A 24,919-nucleotide genomic window follows, 5' to 3' on the forward strand; every position below is an offset into this window, starting at 1 on the left:
GCTCAGAGATCTATACAGGCCAGTTGAGTTCTTCCACACCATCCTTGGCACAGCATGTACCTCACTTTGTGTACAGGGGCATTGTCATGCTGGAACATGTGTGGGCCCTTTAGTAACAGTGTAGCGAAATTGCAATGCTACAGTTTTACAGCCCATGCTGCAGGGGTTTCCTCCGTGTACTCCGGTTTCCTCCCTCAGTCCAAAGACATGCATGGTAGTCTGACTGGCATTTCCAGTGTCCATAGTGTATGAATGGGTGTGAATGTGTGTGTGATTGTGCCTCCGTCCAGGGTGTCCCATGCCCCCTGGGATCGGCTCCAGGTTCCCCGCGACCCAGTAAGATAAGCGGTACAGAAATTGAATGGATTGTTATAGTGTATAGTTGTGTATAGTTGTGTTTAGTGCACTACAGTTCATATTCTTGTCACACTGACACTATTTATATTTACCTCCCATTTCAGATTTTATATTCTTATTGCTTTCCACATGAGGGATTAATAAAAGTTTATTTTTTTAATCTTATTTGAATGCAGACCGACTCCAGATGGTAGGTAAAGTGCACTATGAAGGGTGTAGTGAGTATTAAAGGACCTACAGTGTAATATACACAGTTTATTTTACACCTTATATAACAAACAAGATGGCACCACAGATGCGCCTCGATGTGGAGCTCTCCAATTCTTTTAGTTTTTTTGTTCGTTCTGTGTTTAGTCATTCTTTCCCTATCAGTCTTACCAGAGACGAACTTCTGCAATTGCAATTTCACCAATTCCAGTAGTTCTTCACAGAAAAAAAACACAAAAGACGTAACAAATTTCATCACAAATTTTGAAAAAAAGCCACAGCATTTTTGGCGGCAACAATCACAAAAAATCCTCAGCGAAATCCTGTATGGACTAATTAAGTGTGTCTATGCATAGTTGTTTAAGTGCTTTTAGACAATCCTGGAAATTTCAAGATACTTGAACTCCTAAATACTTTACCTCTTTATTAGAGGGGATTAGTGGTGGAATGTTTTCATTATAACAGAGATTCACCTTAGAGGCAATAGAGGACAGAAAAGTATAAACTGTTCCTTTTAATACAAGGGGGGGGGGGGGGGTATGGTCACAATTGAAAAAACAAACATGCATGAATTCATTTGAAAGGAAAGTTCTGTTTATTTTTTGTGACATCAGCAAAACTGGTTACAATTACAAAGTAAATCCCAGTCGTTTTTTAGAATCGTGAATGTCAGTTTTCTCATTCAGCTCCTTTATGCCCTGAGTACTACTACATGCATAACTGGGCAGCTGTGCCCCTGATAGATCCTGAACTAGATAACTTGGTCTAACGCCACTAAACACAGGACCAAGTCCTCCACCGATGCCCTCCTTTGAGGCCTTGCGCAGAAGGAAGGTGTTCCTCTGAGCCTCGCTGGCTTTCTGAATCACATGCTTGGCATAATTCTGAAACTGATTCTCATCCTCTGCAATAAGCTCTGCATTCCTCGCCGCAAATTTCTGCTCCTGGTTTTTCACGCATTGCTCCTGTACGTGTTTCTCAGTCTTGATGCAAACAAAAGTAATAAGAATTGTAGTTATGTTAAATAAAGATTTTATGCAAACCAAAGTAAACTTACCATATGATGGACATGAGTGTCTTGTAGCATTTTGGCTGCCTCTTTCATTTTCTGGGCCTTGATTAGCTGCTTTTGAAGGAAAGCGATATCTGATGCCTTCAGTGCATTAAGCATCTCAATTCCTTTCTGTTTCTCCTCTTGCTTCTTATACTCCAGCTTTTTTTCCTAAAATTGTGTAATTGGAGATCAAATGTAAACAATCAAAACATTAAAGGTAAAATATTGTCTGATTTTGACTCCTTATAGTTTAACATATTCCCAAAAATGGAGTTTACCACTGCTTCTCTGTGTTCAGCAATACTCTTCAACATGGCTGCCTTCTTCTGTTCCTTCTCACGCTGTTGTTTATCCTGCTTGGCCTCAGCTTCTGCAGCTGCCCTGGACATCAGCTTGTTGTCCTTGGTGTATTGATCTTGGTGATATGCTTCCAGTGCTGCCAGTTTCTCAGCAAAAACTTCCTTGTGTCTCTGAACCTCTCTGCCGCAATAAAATATCACACAAATATGTACTGTACACTACAGGGCCAAAAGCATGTGGACACCTGACCATCACACCCATATATGCGCCTTCCCCAAAGTTGGGAGCACACAATTGTCTAGGATGTCTTTGTGTACTATAGGATTACAATTTCCCATGAATGAAACTAAGAGGCCCAACCATGTTCAAGCATGACAAAACCTCTTTGCACAAAGTAAGTGCACACAGCAAGGTGTCCTTGAAAAAATGACTTGCTAAGTTTGGAGTGGAAGAACTTGACTGGCCTGCACAGAGCCCTGGGATAAATTATCATCGGGCCTCCTCACCCAACCACACTAATGGTCTTATGTCTGAATGGACAAATCCCCACAGCCACGCTCCAAAATCTAGTGGAAAACTTTCCCAGAAGAGTTTATTCTGTTATAGTAGCAACCGCAGAACCAACTCCATATTAATCCCCATAGTTGTGGAATGGGATTTTCGTCAAGCTCATATCAATGTAACGGTCAGGGGTCCACCTACCTTTGCTCATACAGTGTATATTCAATAAACCTTAAATTAATATGCAGTGGCTATCGCATTTCTCAGGGTCAAAACTAGTAACCATGACAATAAGCATCTGATCAGCCAAGCAGTAGAGAGAAGGCATATGCTGCAAGTGAGGTTTAAAAGCAGTATTATAACTGTACGTGTGAAATAGAATTTTTAAAAAACATACAGATTTTGAATACCTTAACATCTCTGCCTCTTTTTCTTTCTTGAGTTTCATCATTTTGCCTTTAGCCTTCAAAAAAAGCTTTCGTCTCTCTTCTTCCATCTCCTGTTTTTCAGCCTCAGTCGCTTGGATGATTTTCTTGTTGGCAAGGTGTTCCTGATTGAAGATAGAAAATATACAGAAGATTAGTCATATTTTACTGCAATCTAGGGATGGGTAAGATGACAATAATATACCACGATGTTGGAAGACGGCCATATCTCAGAAAAGTGATGTAATTTATCACAATATTGATGTTATATACATACATACACATATACATGTATACATTACATATACATATACACACACATATACACACACACATGTGTGTGTGTGTGTGTGTGTGTGTGTGTGTATATATATATATATAATATATATATATAATATATATATATATATATAATATATATATAATATATATATATATATATATACACACACACACACTACACCAATACTACTGCAATCTGCATACAACTGATTAATACAACATGATTAATAATAATGATAACAATTAAAAAGAAAAAAAAGAATTATGGACACAAATAAAATTAAAAAAGCTTTTGCTGTCCAGCATGTACAAGTGATCTAAGCATCTGACAAGGACGTGCTAACTCTGGACAGGATGGTCATTATTGTGAAATGTGTTTGGCACATATGTCATTTTAATGATGTTTAATAATGTCCTATTATTTTTAGATTTGGTCAAAACAAATTTCATAAATTTACAAAACTAAAAATGACTAAGCAGAGATACAGCTTCTGAGCTGTTTATGCTTGCTACCCCCCAGTTTGGGAACTGCTTACATGATAAGACTTCATGGTGTTTCTCTTCTCCTCTTGCTTCTTCTGTTTGCGTGTGGTTTCTTCCTTAATATAGAGCTCTTGGAATTGCTTGAGTTCCTCTGCCTCCTTCTTCTGCTCCATTATTTCCTCCTCTCTTGCCTGCTCATGCTCCTTAATCCTAATAAAGAGGGATAATGTTATAAGACACAGGTGCTCCTCACTGGGCAAAAAGAGGCAATATTATACTAATTTTGCTGGTTTATCACAAAATGTTCAGCTTCATTCTGTGTATAATGTAGCAAAGTGTTGTGGTCTGTCAGCTACTTTATATATAGTATTCGTATAGTTTATCCTATACTTACTGTTGTTTCAAACTCTCAGCGACCGCCAAATAATTTTGCTTCTTCTCCAAGGCTTTCAGCCATTCCTGTTGTAAAGCCAGCTCCTCTTTGCGTGTGATCATGGCCAGGATCTCTTTTTCTACATCTTTGGAGGCTTTCTCTTTTCTTTTCTTTAGCTCAATCTGGGCTTCTCGCTCCTTCAGGACCTCAGTCATCAGCAGGGCACTCTGGGGGAGAAATTCATTTCAGTAAACTATACCCAGATTCCACAATCCTTTATCACCATTATAAGAAATGTATATTTATATGAAGAAAATCACAAAGATCATGTTGTGGCATACAGTATATGATGTGATGATAAGCATGACAAGATAAGAAATGCAACTGAAAAATATATTAATATACTAACATGAAATCCTTTCACTCTGTCCAGCTGGTAGTACTGCAGGGTTTTTGCCCTCTCTATTGCTTCCTTTCTTTTCTGCTCTTGAAACTTTGCTTCCTCTAGGTCAAGCTGCTTCTTCTTCTCCTCTTCAATTTCCTCTCTAATTTTCTTCGCCTCCAACCTCTTTTTCCGTTGTCCCTGTGAATGCATGGATATTTTCATAGAGATTTTCACAGAGAACATTTATTCAACCTGTGGCACTCTAGATACACTCACCATCCACTTTATTAGGAACACCTGTACATTCATGCAGTTATATAATCAGCCAATCATGTGGCAGCAGCACAAAATCATGCAGATGCTGGTCAAGAGCTTCAGTTCATGTCCATATCAAACACCAGAATGGGGAAAGAGTGTGATCTCTGTGATTTTGATCGTGGCATGGATATTGGTACAGGTTGGGGTGATTTGAGTATTTCATAAAACACTCAAACCAGCCCATCTGGCACCAACAACCATGCCACAGTAAAAGTTACATAGATAAAAGTCACACTTTTTCTTCATTCTGATGTGAACATTAACTGAAGTTCTTGACCTGTGTCTGCATGATCTTATGTATTGTGCTGCTGTCACGTGAATAGCCAATTGGATACCTGCATAATTAAAGTGACCAGTGAGTGTACATGGACATACACAAACATGACAGCTGCACCTGGTCTGTATGTACACTCAGTGGGAACTGTTTCAGATAATCCTACTCTATAAGGTCAGTTTGTAGGTATACAAATAAACTGTAGCCCATCTACTGCTATACACAATTTATTAGCTCTGTGGTCAGAAAGTGAAACTGGTGAAATGCTAGAGGACCATTAACACAAATTGTACACAAAAAATAAGCTGTTTATATATGCATACAAGATGAACCAACAACATCAGTGTGGCTAATAACTGGCCAATTAGTGCAGCCTTTGTATACAAACTCCAGCAACACTGCGGTGTCTGATACACTCCTACCTGCTCCACACACACTACAGTGTCAGTATCATAGCTAAGATGAGAATGTTGACTTACAGCAAGGGTGTTAGACCAGGTTTTGACAAATTCTTTGGATTGCAGGTGCATGGCCTCGCGTTGTCTCGCAGCTGCAATGACACGCTCATGCTGTGTGTTCACACGATTCACACTATCCTGGATTCGCCTCCACTCCGATGCGGGCAACACGGTCATGTCTTGCAGGTCTACAGGTGGATTCGGTTTATTTTTCACCTCCGCCGAGACAACTGTTGGAGATGTAGGTCAAGGTGTACATTACAGAGGGGTTTGTGGGGCCTGACTCCACTAATTATAAAAACTTTTACACATTGAAAGACAGTAAAGACCAATTGTTAGGTGGGCTTTTAAAAATGGCACCTTCTTAATAACTTCTGAATGAGACTCAAACAGTTTTTTTTTTTAACATACATAAATGACACTTTTAAACACCCCTAAAGCGGAACATACAATTAACTGCCCTATGATACACTGTGCATGGTGTGACGGGGTTATAATGTATGGAACATTGTGAACAGAAAACCTTTAGTATCCAAACTTTTTAGCTGTCCAGGTTAATTGTAATTTAAATGAAACTGTGTTATCTCTCCTGTGAATTTATTTGTTGCACAAGACGTTAATAGTTTATACTGTTGATTGAACAGGCTATGTGTAGGTTAACTAACAGCAGGTCACTAGTCTGCAAACATTTACATTAAGAAAATCTATGTTAGGCCTATATAATGCAGCTATTAACCATACCGTAATCACTGTGGAGAAATAGGCAGTGCAGACACTACATTTACTTTAGTTACAGCTAAATTCACCAAGACAACTTACTAATTTAACCAGTCAGTTAACTTATCCACGCTAGCATGTGGTCTATTCACTCACCTTTCCTAATTGACCCTTTTTGCCGGCCAAACTCCACAACAGACGCAGAACCTTCTGACATTTTTTAAACGGTTATTTTTAACTAAGCAGGTTGAAAACCTTTGATATGTGCTATATGTAAATATCGCGCCCACAAAACCTTTCGATTTTATTTTGCTCCTGCTAGGCAATAGTTTGTTTGCTAATTGTTTGCTAAGCGCGTTCTATTCGACTTCTGATGTTGCATAGCAACAAGGTTCACAATCCACTCTGTATCCCCTGGCAACCTCGCGAGACTATGAGCAAACACGCGAAGGAAAGGACGCGCAGAGTACATACTTAAAGACACAAGACGTGTGATGACCCAAATCTAATATCACTAAAATCACGTACAATACCCGTCAAACCTTTTGACACACTCATTCTTTATTTTTAAATAATAACACACACACATACACACACATATTATTTTAATAAAGTCATCGAAACACTGGAATAACACAAATGGAACAATGGAAATTATGTTGTGAAAAAAAAAATCCAAAATAAATCAAAATAATTTTGCATTTTAGCATCTTCAGTGTAGACCCCCTTTTTGTCAAGAATTTCCAGAAATCTATTCTTGACATTTTCTCAACCAATTTCTTGAGGAATTCCACTGAGATGCTTTTTAAACAGGATTAAAGGAGTTCCCACCTATGCTGGACATTTATTGGCTACTTTACGGAAGTCATCAGTTTAAAAAAAAAAGTGTAAATAAAATGTTAGTTTTCTAATGAAACAAATCAATATGTTGGCACAATTATATTTTGTCTATAACACAGATTTCAAACATTTAATCATACACCTTCAGAGCAAAAGGTTTTTAAGATCATGAGAAACATTTCAGTCAAGTGTCTCCAAACTTTTGACCGGTAGTGTTTATTGTATTTATTGATTAATAGTCATGATGGAATACCTTCTCCCCCAATGCAGAATTATTAAATAAATAAATAAATAAATAAATAAATACATAAATAAATAAATAATCATGTTTATGATTAATCTCATAGTGCATATAATAGCTTTTTTTTTAATGTAACAAAATATTTGTGATAAAGAGGGCACTGTGGTGTAGTGGTTTGCATGTTTGCCTCACACCTCCAGGGTTCGGGGTTGAACATGTAAATAAGAGTATATCTTTACCAGAGACATAAAGTGCTCTACCAGTTTGCATTTTTGGGATGTTAATAGATAGTGATACAGCCAGGTGATATCATCATATTGATAATCATTCATGTAGTAAGATTCTTCATAATGAATTGTGACCCCAGATAATAAATAGTTGGCTTAGTAACAGAGGGTTGTGACTCAAAGCCACTGACCCCAGCGTTGCTTCAAAGGGGTTTAAATGTAAATAAGTAAAGCATATAAATAAGCACACCGTATACTCATTTTAGGGAAAGATTTAGTTATGTCATATTGCTATATTGTGTAAAGTTTTTGTTGATTGTGTTTCTTTATTATGCTTTCTGTGGCTTGGCCATAGGGAAATTTTCCCGGTGGGCCAGCCTTGTGATGGGGCAGTCTTTTTTCCTAACCCCGGCACTGTATAGCCTATATAGGCCTACAGATATTCAGTAGGTCATCTTAGCTGCAGTGACACGGTTTCATGTTGTGTCAGTTCAAGTTTGGTGTATTAGTTAGGGGCCGCTTGCACAGAAAGCATGCACAGGAAGCCACCTCATCATGTGAGTACTGATCGCGTCCGCGTTTTGTCTCAGCTAGCTCAGTTACATCCAGTGCTGTGCCGTTAGCTGTTTTCGCTGTTGGCGGTAACTGTGTGAAGATGGCACTGGAGAGTATGACATATTACACTCGACTGTTTACAAATGCTTCCACAGATTACCGTGAATTACGTTAATCATATTGTGAGGCAGTCAGCTGTTACACCCAACAGTAAGAAGGAGAAGGGCTTCAAATTATATATTTCAAGTTACATTGACAACTTTGAGGGTCAGTATTCTCATGCTATATCCGACTCGCAAATCTAGCTAAGTCTCCGTTTCTGACAGTTCATTCCTGTCTTTGCATTATTTGTATTTATTTATCTCATTAAAATTTACTTTATACAATAAATGATCTGCACTTGCATCCACCTCCTCCTCCAGTACATGACAACTTGAGTACATGGTTCACTGTAATGGTACTTTTTGAGGATAGTTAAATCATAATTAGTTTTACTTGAGTTTTTTTTTTTTTTAAATAAAACATTAACCTTCATTACATTTCATTTTAATCACTGTTGCAGAGTAAAAAATATAAAGATGCATTTAAACATAGAAGCCTCTAAGAGTTGAATTTTGAGGAGGTCTCACATAACGGGACACAACAATGTTTGGCCAAACTGCTGTCTTCCCGCCGTTGATACTTTAAATTTCTAAAAGCCATTACTATAATGGCTTTACGTAATTTCTGTTCCCTGTTTTCGCACAGTAGCTTAGTAGTTAGCACGTTCACCTCACAACTCCAGGGTTGGGTTCGATTCACGCCACAACCCTGTGTGAGCAGAGTTTGCATGTTCTCCTTGTGCTGCGGGGGTTTCCTCCGGGTACTCTGGTTTCTTCCGCCAGTCTAAAGACATGAATGGAAGGCTGATTGGCATGTCCAGAGTGTCCATAGTGTACGAATGGGTGTGTGAATGTGTATGTGATTGTGCCCTGTGATGGCTTGGCACCCCATCCAGGGTGTACTCTGCCTTGTGCCCCTGGGATAGGCTCCAGGTTCCCCTCAACCCTGTCGGATAAGCGGTGTAGAAAATAGATGCATGGATGTTCCCTATTTTGTGCTATGATTCTGAAGCTAGTCTGTATGAAGCTGTTATAATTAACATAAAATAGAAATTTTATCAGTTACTCACCCTGATGTTTATCCTTGCAAGTTGGAACACAATATTTCCAAGAATGTATGTTTTTCTATGCAATCGGGCAATAGTAATGGAGCATTGAGCTTCAAAAAGGATGGAAAAACACAGAGTGAGAATAAAACTAGTCCGGTGTTGTATATATTCAAGCTTTCCGAAGCCTTGCAACAGCTTTCTGTGAGGATTCGAACGGAATTTAATGTAATCAAATGAACCTACTTTAATTGTCCCGAGTGAGTTTATGAGAGACGTGTTGTTACGATGTCCGATTCATGAGTGAATTGTTTGTTTGAGTCGGTTCATTTCAATGAATTGGAGAATCCCGTTGGTAAAACCAGTCTGAGTGATTCATTCATGAATAGAACTGATTTGGTTCTCAAGTTCAACTCACTGATTCAATAATCCTGTCACTGTTTAACTAACTTCCATATTTCTTTCTGGAGCTACTGGTGTGTGAAACTTATTATTCCCTCAGTTAATAATAATAATAATAATAATAATAATAATAATAATATAATAATAAGAAGAATGTTCATTGTTCTTGGTACTTGGGTAATAAGAAATTACAAGTCAACAGTTTGTAAGAAATCCAGACAGAGTTTCTATAGTGTCTGTGTATGAGAGAGAGAGAGAGAGAGAAAGAGAGAGTACAATGGTGTTAATTACTTGTACTGTATATATAGTTACTTGTATATAGTTATAAATTCATAATTTCAGTTCAATTTATAAACTGTTCAAATTTAGTTCTTTATAGTCTCTTATTGAATATGCAATAACTGTCAGGCTTATTGATAATGATTGTTTGTACACATGGCAATAAGAAAAGATAATTGGGGGGTGGGGCCCAATAATCCTAGCAATGTGGTGTTGTGGGAGAAGTTAGTGAGGTTGAAAACCAGTCGTGCAGCTGCATTGTGGATTAGTTGCAGAAGTCGAATGGTGCTCAGAGGGTTAGGGTTAGACCTGCCAGGATTGAGGTGCAGTAAACCAGTCTCGAAATGACAAGAGACTGATCCAGCACCTGAATGGCCTGTATGGGTAGAAATGGACGAATCCTTCTGATGTTGTGAAGGAGAAATCGACATGACCATTTCAGATTAGCAATGTGAGAGGAAAAGGACAGTTGATTGTCCATGGTTACCCCAAGGTTGTCTGAAGTAACCCAAGTTCTCTGGGAGGCCTGAAATAAATAGGCCTAGTAGTAATTAATTATCTAATAGTGAACTACCGCATTCATCTGTGCGCTATTACTTACTAATTCATTCATCAGAGTTTCTAGTTAATTAATAGTAGTTACTAGAATATGTGTCTGCACAGAAAGCCCCCTGGTCAGGCAGGGAGACATTCATTAATTTCTTGTTATCTTAATTTTATGTTGTTACTTATTTTTTATGTTTATTTTCATGTTACACATGATGCAGACTCGACTGTACAAAAAAGTTGGACAGAAAAAGTTGGAGTCATAATTGGACTCGAGTCTGAGCCCGGGATTGAGTACCCCAACTCTACCCTTTTGTCAATACTTTGTGCTACCTCCCTTTGCAAAGATAACAGCTCTGAATCTTCTCCTATAATGCCTGATGAGGTTGGAGAATACATGGCAAGGGATCTGAGACCATTCCTCCACACAGAATCTCTCCAGATCCTTCAATTTTGAGGTCCACACTGGTGGACTCTCCTCTTCAGTTCACCTTACAGGTTTTCTATGGGTTTCAAGTCAGGGGACTGGGATGGCCATGCCAGAACATGATTTTGTTTCAGTAAACCATTTTTGTGTAGATTTTGATGTATGTTTTGGATCATTGTCCTGCTGGAAGATCCAACCACAGCCCATTTTAAGCTTTCTGGCAGAGGCAGTCAGGTTTTCATTTAATATCTGTTTATATTTGATAGAGTCCATGATGCCATATATCCTAACAAAATGTCCAGGTCCTTTGGCAGAAAAACAGCCACAAAACATTAAAGAGCCACCACCATATTTAACCGTGGACATGAGGTACTTTTCCATATGGCTACCTCTCTGTGTGCACCAAAACCACCTCTGGTGTTTATTGCCAAAAAGCTCTATCTTGTTTTCATCTGACCATAGACTCCAATCCCATTTGAAGTTCCAGTAGTGTCTGGCAAAATGAAGACATTGAGTTTATCTTTGGATGAGAGGAGAGGCTTTTTTCCTGGAACCCTTCCAAAACAACTTGTGGTGATGTAGGTGAATTCGGATTGTAGTTTTGGAGACTTTCTAACCCCAAGATGCAACTAACATCTGCAGTTCTCCAGCTGTGATCCTTGGAGATTTTTTTGGCCACTTGAACCATCCTTTTCACAGTGCATAGTCAACAACAATAATATATATATATATATATGTGTGTGTGTGTGTGTGTATATGTATATATATGTATATATATATATATATATGTGTGTGTGTGCGTGTGTGTGTGTATATATATATACATATATATATATATATAATTATTATTGTTGTTGTTAGTTTTTATTATTATTATTATTATTATTTTTATTATTATTATTATTATTATTATTATTATTATTATTATCCAGCCATCATTTTCTGTATCGCTTACCCTGTGTATGATAGGCCTATGTGGCCTATCCCAGGGGACTAGGGGCACAAGGCAGCGGACACCCTGGATGGGGGCTAGCCCATCGAGGGGCACAATAACACACACATTCACACACTATGGACAATTTGGAAATGCCAATCATCCTACAATACATCCTTGGCCTCGGGAGGAAACTGGAGTACCGGGAGGAAACCCCCGAAGGCACGGGGAGAACATGCAGACTCCACACACACACACAGGGCGAAGGTGGGATTCAAACCCCCAAGCCCGGAGGTGCAAGACAAGCTAACCACTAAGACACCATGCCCCAGATTATTATTATTATTATTATTATTATTATCATTATTATTATTATAGGGTGTCCCATTAGTCTCCATACATAGGGTAAATTAACACTTTTAAGCAAAAGTGGTTTACTGATCGGAAGGTCATGAGTTCTAACCCCAGCACCGCCAAGCTGCCACTGTTGGGCCCCTCAGCAAGGCCCATAAGTGCTCAGATGTATAAATGAGATAAATGTAAGTCGTTCTGGATAAGGGCATCTGCCAAATGCCATAAAATGTAAATGTAAATATAAATTGCATATTTGGATTGCATGGCTGGTTCCTGAAGCTGTGGCAAGGTTGCGATGCACCTGCAGTTATTTGCATAATAACACCAGATTTGTTAACACGAGCTCATCATGAGTGGGAGAGACGACTCTCTGTGTCTTTACAAATACATGGCAATCATGTAGAGGATGTTTTGTAAATAAAGTTACATTTTGCTTTTAAAAAAAGTGTTCATTTCCCGTCTGTATGGAGATTTTGGGCCAGCCTGTATTCTCTGCTCCGTGTCTCGGATGTTTCTGGTGTGTTGATGTCGAGCTGCGCTTCTCCCACGTGTCTGCGCTGTGGCTCTCCCCTGTGCAAACATGGCGGACCAGGAGCTGGCGGAGCAAGTGGAGATCCTTCAAAACGGAGACGCACATGAGCCGAAAGACGAAATAAACCACGCCGAGGACGCGTCAAAGAAGAAAAAGAAGAAGAAAAAGAAGTCTAAAGCGGCGATCATAGGTAAAGAAACAACAGTGATTATATAACAAGGCGTGTTCATGCTCGTGCTCGCTAATTAACTAGCCTTTCTAAGTGCCGTCCAGCTTGCGTGCTATTTCCAGCTCCACGGCTAACTTTTCCACGAGGACTCACAGTTCCGAGCTAATTGAGAATCACTATAATTTAATGGAACTTAACTATAAATACCGTTTGTCTGGTGCTGAGTGTCGTCTTAACTAGTTTCTGTAGCTATACAAAACAGCTGACGGTTAGAATGGTTAAATATGCTAGCAAAGCAGCTAATGCTAGTTAAAAGATGCTAGCCTACATTACTACCGGTAGAAACTGACACAGGCAGCACTCACTCACTGGGACAACTCTCTTTCTAACTCTCTTTCTAACTCTCTTTCTTTCTTTCTTTCTTTCTTTCTTCCTTTCTTTCTCTCTCTCTCTCTCTATATCTCTCTCTTATATAAACTGACACAGGCAGCACTCACTCACTGGGACAACTCTCTTTCTTTCTTTCTTTCTTTCTTTCTTTCTTTCTTTCTTTCTTTCTTTCCTGCTCTCTCTGTCTCTCTCTCTCACTCATATAAACTGACACAGGCAGCACTCACTCACTGGGACAAGTTCTCTGTCTGTCTCTCTGTTTCTGTCTCTCTCTCTGACTGTGTCCAACACTAACTAGCAAGCTAAACATTATACCATAGAAAATAGTCCACAACACAAAACACACTCAGCAGTGCTGTCTTCATCTAGTCCCTCTTACTGTAGAGTTTATTTACTGCTCCAAGCTAGTTAAAGTCACAGCTGGCTTTATCGATCAGGGCTTTTCACCTAAAGTTTGTGAAGGACTAGTTACTTAAAACTCCTGGTTTGATAAAGCCAGCTGACATGACTGAATAGCAACAACAGTTACCTTTGAATACTTAAATATTAGTGATTAGTTCATAGCTATAAATAAGATACAAGTTTGAAGTGGTTGGAAGTTCATGTTACATCTTTAGTGTAATGGACGTCAACTTTTTTTTTTTTTTTTTTTTTAAACAAGCCATGTTGACAGTTCGCTAATAAGACCAGAGAGGGTAAAGAAAATGAACAATCTGTGAAAACTGTACTTTCTGGCCGAATGTCTCTTTCCCTGTAGCTACTAGTCTCTGGTTCAGTGAGCTTCCTTCAGTTTAAATAATTTACATAAGCACAAGAGCAACAACACAGGATTTGTCACAGAAGTCCAAGTTCATCTTTACATGAGTATAATCTCTGAAATACGGTCAATTTTTATTTTTTCAGATGTTTGTCAGCTATAGTACAGTTTTATTTTTCTACAGTACATTTTTAAAATATTTGGCTTACTTTGCTGGGTCCTCATTACTTACTGTATTTACTGATTACATACTGTACTCGAATGACTTTTACTGTTACTGATGTCAATAAAATTCCGTTACTTGCGTTACAAAATTTATTGTTAAGAAAACAATATTAAGTAAAATTCATCTTTAAAATAAATCGGTTTGCCTCGAAGATTTTTTCTTTAGCCTGGAATAATTCCCCACTTGGAGCAGTTTGTCACTACGTAACTGAACGTCAGTAAAAGAAGACGGCGGTGTTGTGATTTTATATCTTCAGTGAACGGAGACGTGACCAATCCGACAGGTTTTACAGGAAAATACGTGAAAATACTCGTGTCTTATTGGTTGACAGATCTCAATTCTGCCAAACGCTAGCTCACAGTCAGTGTGAGGAAAATTGGATAAATGCCGATTTAAAATATATATATATATATATATATATATATATATATATATATATATATATATATATATATATATATATATATAAAGCCAGTAAATGGCTTAATGGCTTGAAACTGAAACAGTAACATCCTCTGACGCTGAGCAGGAAAACAAGGTGTGTAAATGTTTGAGTTCCAGCTTACGTGAACATGATATGAGCAGAGCATAAGGACAGATAATGTACTTTGAATGGCACTGTAGCAGCTAAATCCATACAATGATAGGTTAGCTGTGCCTCCTCTTGACTAGTGACACCAAACTACCCTAGTTAGAAAAGTGTGTGTATATATATATATATATATATATATATATATATATATATATATATATATATATATATATATATATATATATATAATTTTTTTTTTATTTTTTTTTTTTCTCGGTCTGGTAGTCCTACAAATTGTGACGACACCCGAGGCATGATTTATGATAAATCCAACGTTTTCTGATCATGTGATGCATCGATGCGTGCTAAAATTACTGAAAGAACTGAACTTCATTTTTGTAGTGTATTTTTGCAGGATTGATATATGTTGAAAGTAACGTGAATGTAAAGTAATTAGTAATCTGATTACTTTTTGCATTCAGTAATCAGTAATGTAATCAAATTGCAATTTTAAAGTAGTAATTAGTCATCTGTAGTGTATTACTGTTTTTTGAGTAACTTACCGAGCACTGGCTGTTGATGATCCCTTTCTTAGAGTGACGAAGTGGATCCATCAACATCGATTATGTTGATGAGAAACATCAGGTGTGTGGTGGTGGCAGTGTGTGTCATGTTCACATAAAAGATCTGAGTTGTCAGTCCAAGTCAGGCATCGACACACCAGTGAACTGGATCGGATTACATATCAGATTACTAGTAATTACCTATCATTTGTTACGTATGGAAAGGCATGTTCTTTCCATAAACAAAATGCATGTATAAGCCATTTATGTAATTTAGTCTTACATTGTTTAATTTGAGCAAATCCAGTGATAATCTTCAGTGTGTTGTAAGAATTCAATTAAGAAGCTAATTTTTACATTTGTACTAAATTATTTTGTTATTCCGATGAGAAGGTTGTTTGCCATGCTGACGACATTGCTAGTGCAGTTACAGTGCAGTTTAATAGGTGAAAAGAATTCAAGGATCTCAAGTGTAATAGATAATGTTAATTGTTAATGTTAAAGATAATGTTTAATTATTATTAAAAAGCAGTGCACTTAAGTCACAGTACTTTTGAGTTTTTTTTGTGTGATTGTAATTAACAGAAAATGCAAATGGTGAAGGGGATGCTGTCATCAATAAAGTGCTAAAGCAGTTGGAGCAACAGGCCTTGGATGACCAAGAGAAGGAAGAGGATGGCGAGGATGGTGAGGATGGTCTGTTCTTTTTGTGTGATGTCATGGTCCATGAATAGTTATGTTGTGATTTTCCTGAGTACTCTACTCAGCCTTGCATACTATTGATCCATTGTTTCCTGTGGAAGCAACATATTGTGGAGATTTTATTGTTTGTTTGTTTTTTTATTACATTTGATCAATCTTTTTTTAAAGATGGTGAGGAAAATGAGTCATCTGGAAAGAAGAAAAAAAAGAAGAAGAAGAAGAAATGTGGTAAGTTATTTATATAAAAAAAATTATGTATACAGTGCTCTGATTTAAAAATGTAAATACCCAGCAATTCATTATTGACATATTTTGTCCTTTTTAGGCAAGGCTCAAACAGACCCTCCATCTATTCCCATCTGTGAACTTTATCCAAGTGGCGTTTTCCCCAAGGGGCAAGAATGTGAATACCCGCTTTTACAAGATGGGTAAAGATCAACACCAAACCTCACTCATTCTTGTTGTCTTATATTGTCTAATGTTGGGAAATCATAAGTAGTTCATGATAACCTGGTCCTGTGTTCCAATCAGGCGTGATGCTGCATGGAGGATGGGCAATGAAGAGAAGCGTGTGTTGAATCAAGCCAGTGAGGAAATATGGAATGATTTCAGACAGGCCGCAGAAGCGCATCGGCAGGTCAGGCGCTACGTCATGAGCTGGATTAAACCAGGTTTGACCATGATCGACATCTGGTAAGTTAGATTTTTTCTTTCGCACGCTTAACATTTGTTTTGGGCACTTCCACTGTTTAGTACCATTCAAAATTAGTGAAAGTATCCATCAGCCATGATTTTGATATTATAACCCATTGCTGTGGTAATTTCCATTACAGTGAGAAGTTGGAGGGCTGCTCTAGGAAGTTAATTAAAGAGAATGGGCTGAATGCTGGCCTTGCTTTTCCTACCGGCTGCTCCCTGAATCACTGTGCTGCTCACTACACGCCCAACACTGGCGACACCACAGTGCTGCAATATGACGATGTCTGCAAGATTGACTTTGGAACACACATTAATGGTCTGTAGGTTACGAATAAGAGAACTGCATAGTCTATCTGCTTGTTATTTTTCTTGTTGTCTTCTATTTCTTTTTTCATTAAGTTTAGTTTGTGACTTTTGTCTTGCAGGTAGAATTATTGACTGTGCCTTTACCGTCACTTTCAACCCAAAGTATGATAAACTTCTGGAAGCTGTTAAAGAAGCCACAAATACTGGAATTAAGGTAAATCTTCAAAAGGAGATGTAAATAATTAGTGTTTTCATATAGATCATAGTTAGCAGTAGTTTGTATTAGGACAAGTAGCTTGCTTCCACATATTAAATATTACACTATCTGATGTGTATACTTTAATTTGTAATTGTATTCATGTCTGCATGCATCAGTGTGCAGGAATTGATGTCCGTCTTTGTGACATTGGAGAATCCATTCAGGAAGTCATGGAGTCTTATGAAGTGGATTTAGATGGGAAAACATACCAAGGTATTTTTTTTCTGTGCTACAATGCAACTGCCAATAACACTGGGCACAAATACAGGTTAGTAACGTTGCATTGTTTTTTTTGTTTTTTTATGCCCATAGTTAAGCCAATCCGGAATCTCAATGGTCACTCAATTGGACAGTATAGAATACATGCAGGAAAGACGGTGCCAATTGTCAAGGGTGGAGAAGCCACCAAAATGGAGGTTAGTGTCACGGTCACCTCATTCATTTCTTACAATGGGATAATTTGAATGATTTTTCACAAAAAAATGCATAGTCTTAAGGATAAGGTTTATAAGTGCTGTACACAAATTCGTTCCATCATTTCCACATGATAGAACAGTGCATGAATATGAAAAATTAATACATGCCTTCATAATCAATGGGTAACTTTTTATTAGTTTATTGATTTATTTGTGATATTAGCTAGCCTGAGGCCTGCCCACTGGTTTTAGTGTATCACTCTCAAGTGGGGCTAGACAATAATTACAATTAAATATACTTTATAATATAAATGTAATATTGACATTGTGATAAATTTCCACAGATTTATAACTGTCAGCATATTTATAGGTCTGATGTCTCAGTTGTTCAAGTAGTAGTTCCTGTGCCGTGGTGATACTGTGCTCATTCTGCTGTGTCATAAATGGCACATAGCCAACTAATGTCTGCTAGCTAGTTAAAATGCAAGGTTTTGTTGAAGGATTCACCGGAATGCAGGCTGATTGTTAGGGCTTTCCCACAGACTCTGCCTGCAAAATCTGGCCTGGTAACTCCTGACAAAGCGCTGACTGCGAATTGCTATTACATGGCTGTCATAGCGACATGCAGCAGCTCAGGAACCTTAGATTATAAATATTTTTTCTCCTCATATCACATTTATTTTCAAATGTAAAAAAAAATTAAACATCTAATGCATTGTAGCTTTAGTTTTGTTTTAATGATTTGTTTCACTATACAATTATTTCATACTGAGGCCTGTGAGTATTTCATTAATTAAGCAAAATTGTAGTGTTTTTGCTAAATATGAGTGTGATCTCGTTGGTGGAGGTAGAGTCTTTCTCAGCACAGGTGTACATGGGAGTTACTGAAGCCATCTACATTTCATAAATGCAGTAAATGGTCTATTCCTAACCTTTTTGCATTGTTCCAGATTCTGTTATCATACTATAGAGTACTGATATTGGTGAGTGGCAAAAAAAACATTAAGCTTTTTTTCTTTTTTTTTGAGGGTGTGTTTAAACCTATTATCTGTTACACTTGTTTATCAGCTACAAGCAGCTTGTTAAAACCTTTTCCAAAAATTGCTTGTCCACACTGAAACGTCCAAAAATGTTTACATATGAAGCTTTGTCCTGCATATAAAAGTGAATCTTTGAACAAAGCTATCAAACTGGATAGCAGGCACAACTGCTTACAACATAGTCCACCATCTTGTTTGCTTTGAGTTGAGTGGGTCATGTGATTGCATCACATGACTAAAAATACATCATTGTTTTTGTACCTCTCCATTTTCTCAGTCCACATTACAACACACAAACTGCATTTTCAAATTTTTCCACTTGGGAGAGCGTTTTCGAAAAGCTCCGGTTTCGCTGGACAAAAACACGATCTCTTTGTGGTCTGAAGGTTTTCAGATTCATCCAGATTAATGTAGACATAGCCTGAGGTGTGCTTAAAACCTGTTCTTAACCCTCCTTCAAGTAACTATTCAGTTTGACACAAAACATACAGTATGTGCCTACAGGAAATGAAACAAAGGTGCACTTTTTACACAGAAAAACCCAGTCAAATCTTGAGAACTTGTAATCTTTTAATAGTCAGTTGTGTACGTTTGTGTGTTAAGTCTCCCTGCTTCACTGTTTTACAGGAGGGAGAGGTGTATGCCATCGAGACTTTTGGAAGCACTGGAAAAGGCATGGTGCATGATGACATGGAGTGTTCACATTACATGAAAAACTTTGAAGTTGGCCATGTGCCAATCAGGCAAGTCTTCAAAATGTTCTAAATTATGAGAAAACATAAAGCTTACTTGCCAATAAAAAAAATACAACACAAGGAGGAGTGTTATCACGAATAACAATGCAGCCATGATGTTATTCTTGATTACACAAAACCTCAAGTGTTCCATCTACTGAGTAGTTCTACAAAGAATGCAAAGAAACCCCAAACATTGTTTTAAATATTACTTTTTAATATCTGTAATATCTTCCACAACTACAGTGTTGCTACGCAACAAGGTAACAATGCTCCATTCAACAAAATTTGAATTTAACCATAGAATTTCAGCATGTCATGGATGGCCATGGCATCTTATAGCTATAATCAGTGTTGTTGTTTTAGAATATTTTGATAATTGGAGAAATAATCTAGACCGCATTATAAAATGTGTTTCGTAGATATACTCATTTCAATTTTATAGTTTATAATTTCCATGAAAGCTGTGAAACAATATTGAGGAATTATCTTGACTAATTTGTGTCCAAACAAATGCTCTATTGTATGCATAAAACTCGCCCTGTAAACACTACGGTAGCAGCTAGTTAGCATCACATGGGTCATTTATGTAGTTTTGCTTCCCACACACTAATTCCCCTTCCTTGTGTTAAACAGTAGTATTTCCCTCTCCCCCACTGGGAAGCCTAATGTCATCTCTTCCGCATGAGACGTACCACGAAATAGAGTGAAAAGACGTCCATGGCCTGCTACTGACCTGAGGCATGGTCATTGGAAGCCCCTGTTCTAGAAAACAGAAAACAACAAATTTACAAATGATCAAATTGGCAGTTAGAAACTCTGCATAGTTGAAAACAAGCACTCTTTAAATTCTCAGCTGCATTTAGCCTATTTGCAAAGTCACTGTAGAGGTTTGGATTTGATAGAAATCAGTCAAGTCCTTAAATATGCTTTCTGCCAGTTTAAAAAAAAAAAAAAAACAACAAAACATATGCAGTCAGTTCATTCATCAGTTCCAAGCGATTATAACAAGGTGTTATACTAACTATCTTCAATAGCCCCTTCTTCTACTGCTACCTTAAATACTTCTGTGACACTTATTTACAGTAAACAATATAATAATAATAATAATAATAATGTTTTTCATTTCGTTTTCTATGTAATTTCCATCCATTTAATTATTTTATATAAATATATTTTAAATATAATTATTTGGAAACCTGTCATATAGTGGAACAGGTAGAATGCGTTCCAGCCAGCCTGTGTGGCTGAAACTGTTGGGTAACTTAGACCCCGTGTACACCTATACAGAATTTTTTGAAAATGTAGTTTTTCCTCTGTATTTTGGCTCTGGTCCACACGAAAATAGTGTTTTTGGTCATGTCCAAAAAAAAACCCCCTCTGTGTTTAAGTGGAGACCGAAAAAAACACATTTTTGATGCTGATATGGCAGTGCTTAGTTGTACATACCCGTTGCAGTTTTGCACATATTATGAACTGTTTGTCATTGTGTAATTACTGCACCCTCATGTGGAGATGCCAGAATATGATGCGTGCTGTACGCTACTAATGAATCCACACTCTGGCAGTATAAACCACACTGAGATCAGAGATTTCAGCTAAGACCCAAGTGTAACATTAAGAAGCAGTTCCACTTCCACTTGTGAATCCTTGTTTTGTCATTTTTCCTTTTAGAACTTTTGGCCACCCTTGACCCTGACCAGAATAAAGCAGTTATTGAAGATGAATGAACGAGCTTTTAACCATATTGTTTTTCCCCCCGCATTTCTCATTTTTTACTGATCTACACACAGCTCTTATCCTTTATTCTTGAGTCGTTTGACATAACTTGTGGGTCAAGTCAACTCAAACTGCATGGAGTTCCTCAAGACTACACATCTGTTCATAGCTACAGATAGAATGAAATAATATTGTCACCTAATTGGCTGGCATGCTCATCTGAGTGGTTTCAAAACGCTTTTGCTTTTCTGTGTAAACAGATCTGTTAAGGTGTTCGTGTGGGTGGAGTTTAAAACAGAGGGGTGAAAATACAGTTTTAAAAATGTCTGTATACACGTGCATGGGGCTTAGTAATTTATGAATCATTTATGTGGTGTTCACCCATAATAATAATTTTCTTCACCCTTACAGACTTCCAAGGGCCAAGCATCTGCTGAATGTTGTCAATGAGAACTTTGGCACGTTGGCATTCTGCCGTCGCTGGCTTGACCGTCTGGGTGAAACCAAATACCTGATGGCACTGAAGAACCTGTGTGACCTTGGCATAATTGACCCATACCCGCCTCTGTGTGACACTAAAGGCTGTTACACAGCTCAGTTTGAACACACCATCCTCCTGAAGCCAACCTGCAAGGAGGTTGTCAGCAGAGGCGATGATTACTAAAGCTAGTGCTCACCAATTTCTCAAAATTTCACTGACACACATGTTCATGTGTTGTTCAAGTTGCTTAAGGGGCTAAATGCATTTCTGTAATCATTGTATAGAAATTGTTCTCTTTGGTGCTGGCAGTCTGAAAGCCATTTGCATTTGCCATGCGCACAGTCCAGTGCTCTCATTCTACACCTACTGAGCAGCCTCAAGATTAGGAAGTGTCAAATTTTGAAAAATTGGTGGACTTCTCTTAACATATAACACGTGAATGTTAGCCCAGGGAAGAGTACAGTTGACTATTATTAAACCATAATGCAAAAAAGAAAAGTATTTCGAAAAGGTGTGCTGAACATCATGTTCACTGATATATATATTTAATGTTTCTTCAACAGCTTTTATTTGTAGCCATATTTGATTGCATCCTTTATTAAAACCATGGACAGAGTAAAAAGAGTAATAACCCAGTAGAAGTTGGATTACAGGAGTTGTTTAATCATAAAACATTATACAGTATACATAAAAGCTTGTACATGCATTCAGGCTTTTTGCATTTAGGGGAAAAAAAATAATTGTTGCTTCACTTGGACTAGAAGGAAAAGATGATGGCTGTGTATAATAGCCTTGAATGTTTTGGTTAAGCATTTGTCAGACTGAAAACAGTCACATTTCTCTGGGTAAAGCACAATGCTGTTTTATTTTGAATTACAAATAAAATTCGTAAGAAATTATTTACTTTCTTTGTTTTTGTAAGCAGCAAACAAAAATTGGAATGTGAAATTGTCAAATCTAAGGTCATCGTCACACAAACTAACTGTTTATATTAGACAAAAGTTAAGAACCATCAAATCCTTGTAAACTTACTACATGTTTAATATTTTGTGTATAAGTAATTTGTTTGTATCTTTTATCTTACCTGAATATAAAATCACCATTAGTATCAACCAAACACTTAACAGAACAAGAGATCACTTGCATATTAAAGGTTAATACATGTCAAAAATAAGATGGCTAGAATAGAGTAGATGGAGGAATAGATTCTGAAACTTAGGAAACACAAATCATTTGTCTGATGTTGACTGAATTGGCCTGTATGCTGGTAGGTTTTATTCTGTACTTCTGGTGCTGCTTCTTCAGCTGTTCCTGCAGTAGAAGATATGCAATATGGGAAATAGTATGTGGATAACTGACCAACACACCCTTATGTGGGTCTTTACCAAGCTGTTGCCTCAAAGTTGGAAGCACACTGGTTGTCTTTTTGTGCTGTAGCATTAAGAATGACCCTTTACTGCATCTAAGTGGCCCAAACATTCCAGCATGACAATGTCCTGATGCACAAAGTGAAGTCCATTTGCCAAAACTTATGTAGCCTGCACAGAGCCCTGACCCTAACCCCACTGAACACCTTTGAGGTGAACTGGAACACCAACCCTCAGCCACACTCCAAAATGTAGTAGAAAGCCTTCCCAGTAGAGGGAACTAAATCTGGAATGGGATGTTCACAAAGCACATCTGTGTGTGATGGTCAGTTGTCCACATGCTTTTGGCCATATCATCTATGATCTCTGATGCTGACATTACTGACCCTAGCGTAGTTGTGTATTGGTATATATACATCTGGGTCTGTGGTCAGAAATGGACACTGATAAACACTAGAAGACAATTAAATTACAAAACAGTACTTGGGAAAATTAGCACTTTGTCCTTCAATGTGGAAAAAACAAGGGAGTGACCATTCGGTGTCTAAGCACAATATTTTAAAAAGTCAGCACAGCTAATACACTTGTTCCAACCGCATACACACTGCCATGCTGCTACTAAATCAGGATCACAGATTTATGGCCTATCACCCAAATAAAAATATGATCCATTGTGGTTCCTTTCTATTGATGGAGGTAAAGGCGGGCTAAAATTGTGCATAGAAACAGACTGGCTGCATTTAATGATTGTATAGGTACAAATAACGCCTGATAAAATGACAAGTGAATGTGGTTATAAGGCAGATTTGCACTTATGCACTACATTCGGTAACAACTGAATGTAGTTTATGGCTCTAAAATGACTCAACAAAGTATAGGTTATAAACTATCTTGGGTCCAGGGAAACAAATCATCATGATGTCCATTTAATATGTGGTTGGTATTATCTTCTTTACTGATTTCACTGATCAGATTTTTGATCCTTCACATCGCACCAGTAGTTTGTAATGGTCCATAATGGACTTTTTCACTTATGACTTATTAACATGAATCCTCAGACCATCTGTGGGCCACACAATATGCCAAGGGTGACAGATTAATTAATAGTATTCTTACGATGAAATAAGTTATTAAATCTAGCAAGGAACACAAAATGGAAAAAAGCACATCGTAATAGTATATTTCTATGCCATATGTTTCCCATCATTCACAACTATTCAGCCATTCTCTACCCTGTCAAATGATATATTATTAAATATTAACTAGTAATGTTAAATAGTAAACTGTCATTGACACTGTGTTTCACTGGGGGGCGCTGCAGCCTCTTGGCACCCTACTTCCCACACCCCTGTTTTTCCCATCCAAGCCTATGAGTTGAATCGGTGAAATTATATAGTATCAAACATTCCACTGAACATTATTAGTTTATAATTAGGCTTGGTAAATGAAACAATTTCTGTTATTACTGTTTATTTGAAAAGGTGTAATTTCTGAACATTAATGCTAGTATCAACATAAATCAGTGAAAAGTAGAAAGTCAATTAAAAAAAAAAAAAACCCTTAACAGAGAAAAAACTTGACTGGGGTTGGGGATAAAAATCTATAAACATATCATTGTAAATATGAGCACCAGAGCATACCCATAAGCTACTATGCATGTGGATCAAACAGCCACAGTATCTATATAAATTATATAGTATTATACAGTAGCCACAGTATCTATATAAATTATATAGTATTATACAGTAGCCACAGTATCTATATAAATTATATAGTATTATACAGTAGCCACAGTATCTATATAAATTATATAGTATTATACAGTAGCCACAGTATCTATATAAATTATTCCAAGCTAGTAAAGTTACTAAGCAGTCCACAGTGCTGACAGTTGACAGTGCCTAATTTACCATTTGACCATTTCAGATTGGTCAAATTAAT

The 24,919-nt window shown here is 37.5% G+C and overlaps 2 protein-coding genes across 3 annotated transcripts; one reads left to right on the plus strand and one right to left on the minus strand.

The window, feature by feature from the left end:
- Positions 1-1,140: 1,140 nt before the first annotated feature.
- On the minus strand, positions 1,141-6,580 carry cfap210 (cilia and flagella associated protein 210). The gene is made up of 9 exons (XM_017484715.3): positions 6,291-6,580; positions 5,439-5,647; positions 4,392-4,565; positions 4,004-4,209; positions 3,663-3,819; positions 2,830-2,969; positions 1,897-2,098; positions 1,622-1,786; positions 1,141-1,547 (listed from the first exon to the last, which is right to left on the minus strand). Exons 1-9 carry the CDS (start codon positions 6,349-6,351, stop codon positions 1,194-1,196), a joined length of 1,668 nt encoding a protein of 555 aa, XP_017340204.1. The 5' UTR covers positions 6,352-6,580; the 3' UTR covers positions 1,141-1,193.
- A 6,042-nt stretch (positions 6,581-12,622) lies between these two features.
- On the plus strand, positions 12,623-22,510 carry metap2b (methionyl aminopeptidase 2b). Of its 2 annotated transcripts, none has more exons than XM_017486006.3 (11): positions 12,623-12,808; positions 15,841-15,951; positions 16,126-16,185; positions 16,283-16,385; positions 16,489-16,650; positions 16,791-16,972; positions 17,082-17,176; positions 17,338-17,434; positions 17,534-17,637; positions 19,305-19,420; positions 21,542-22,510. In XM_017486006.3, exons 1-11 carry the CDS (start codon positions 12,667-12,669, stop codon positions 21,792-21,794), a joined length of 1,425 nt encoding a protein of 474 aa, XP_017341495.1. In that variant the 5' UTR covers positions 12,623-12,666; the 3' UTR covers positions 21,795-22,510. The 2 variants fall into 2 exon arrangements, with proteins under 2 accessions (XP_017341495.1, XP_017341497.1); XM_017486008.3 differs by having other exon boundaries at positions 12,624-12,808; positions 15,841-15,942.
- The last annotated feature ends 2,409 nt before the right edge of the window (positions 22,511-24,919 follow it).

The sequence above is a fragment of the Ictalurus punctatus genome, chromosome 14, assembly GCF_001660625.3.
Source record: "Ictalurus punctatus breed USDA103 chromosome 14, Coco_2.0, whole genome shotgun sequence".
Lineage (NCBI taxonomy): Eukaryota > Metazoa > Chordata > Actinopteri > Siluriformes > Ictaluridae > Ictalurus > Ictalurus punctatus.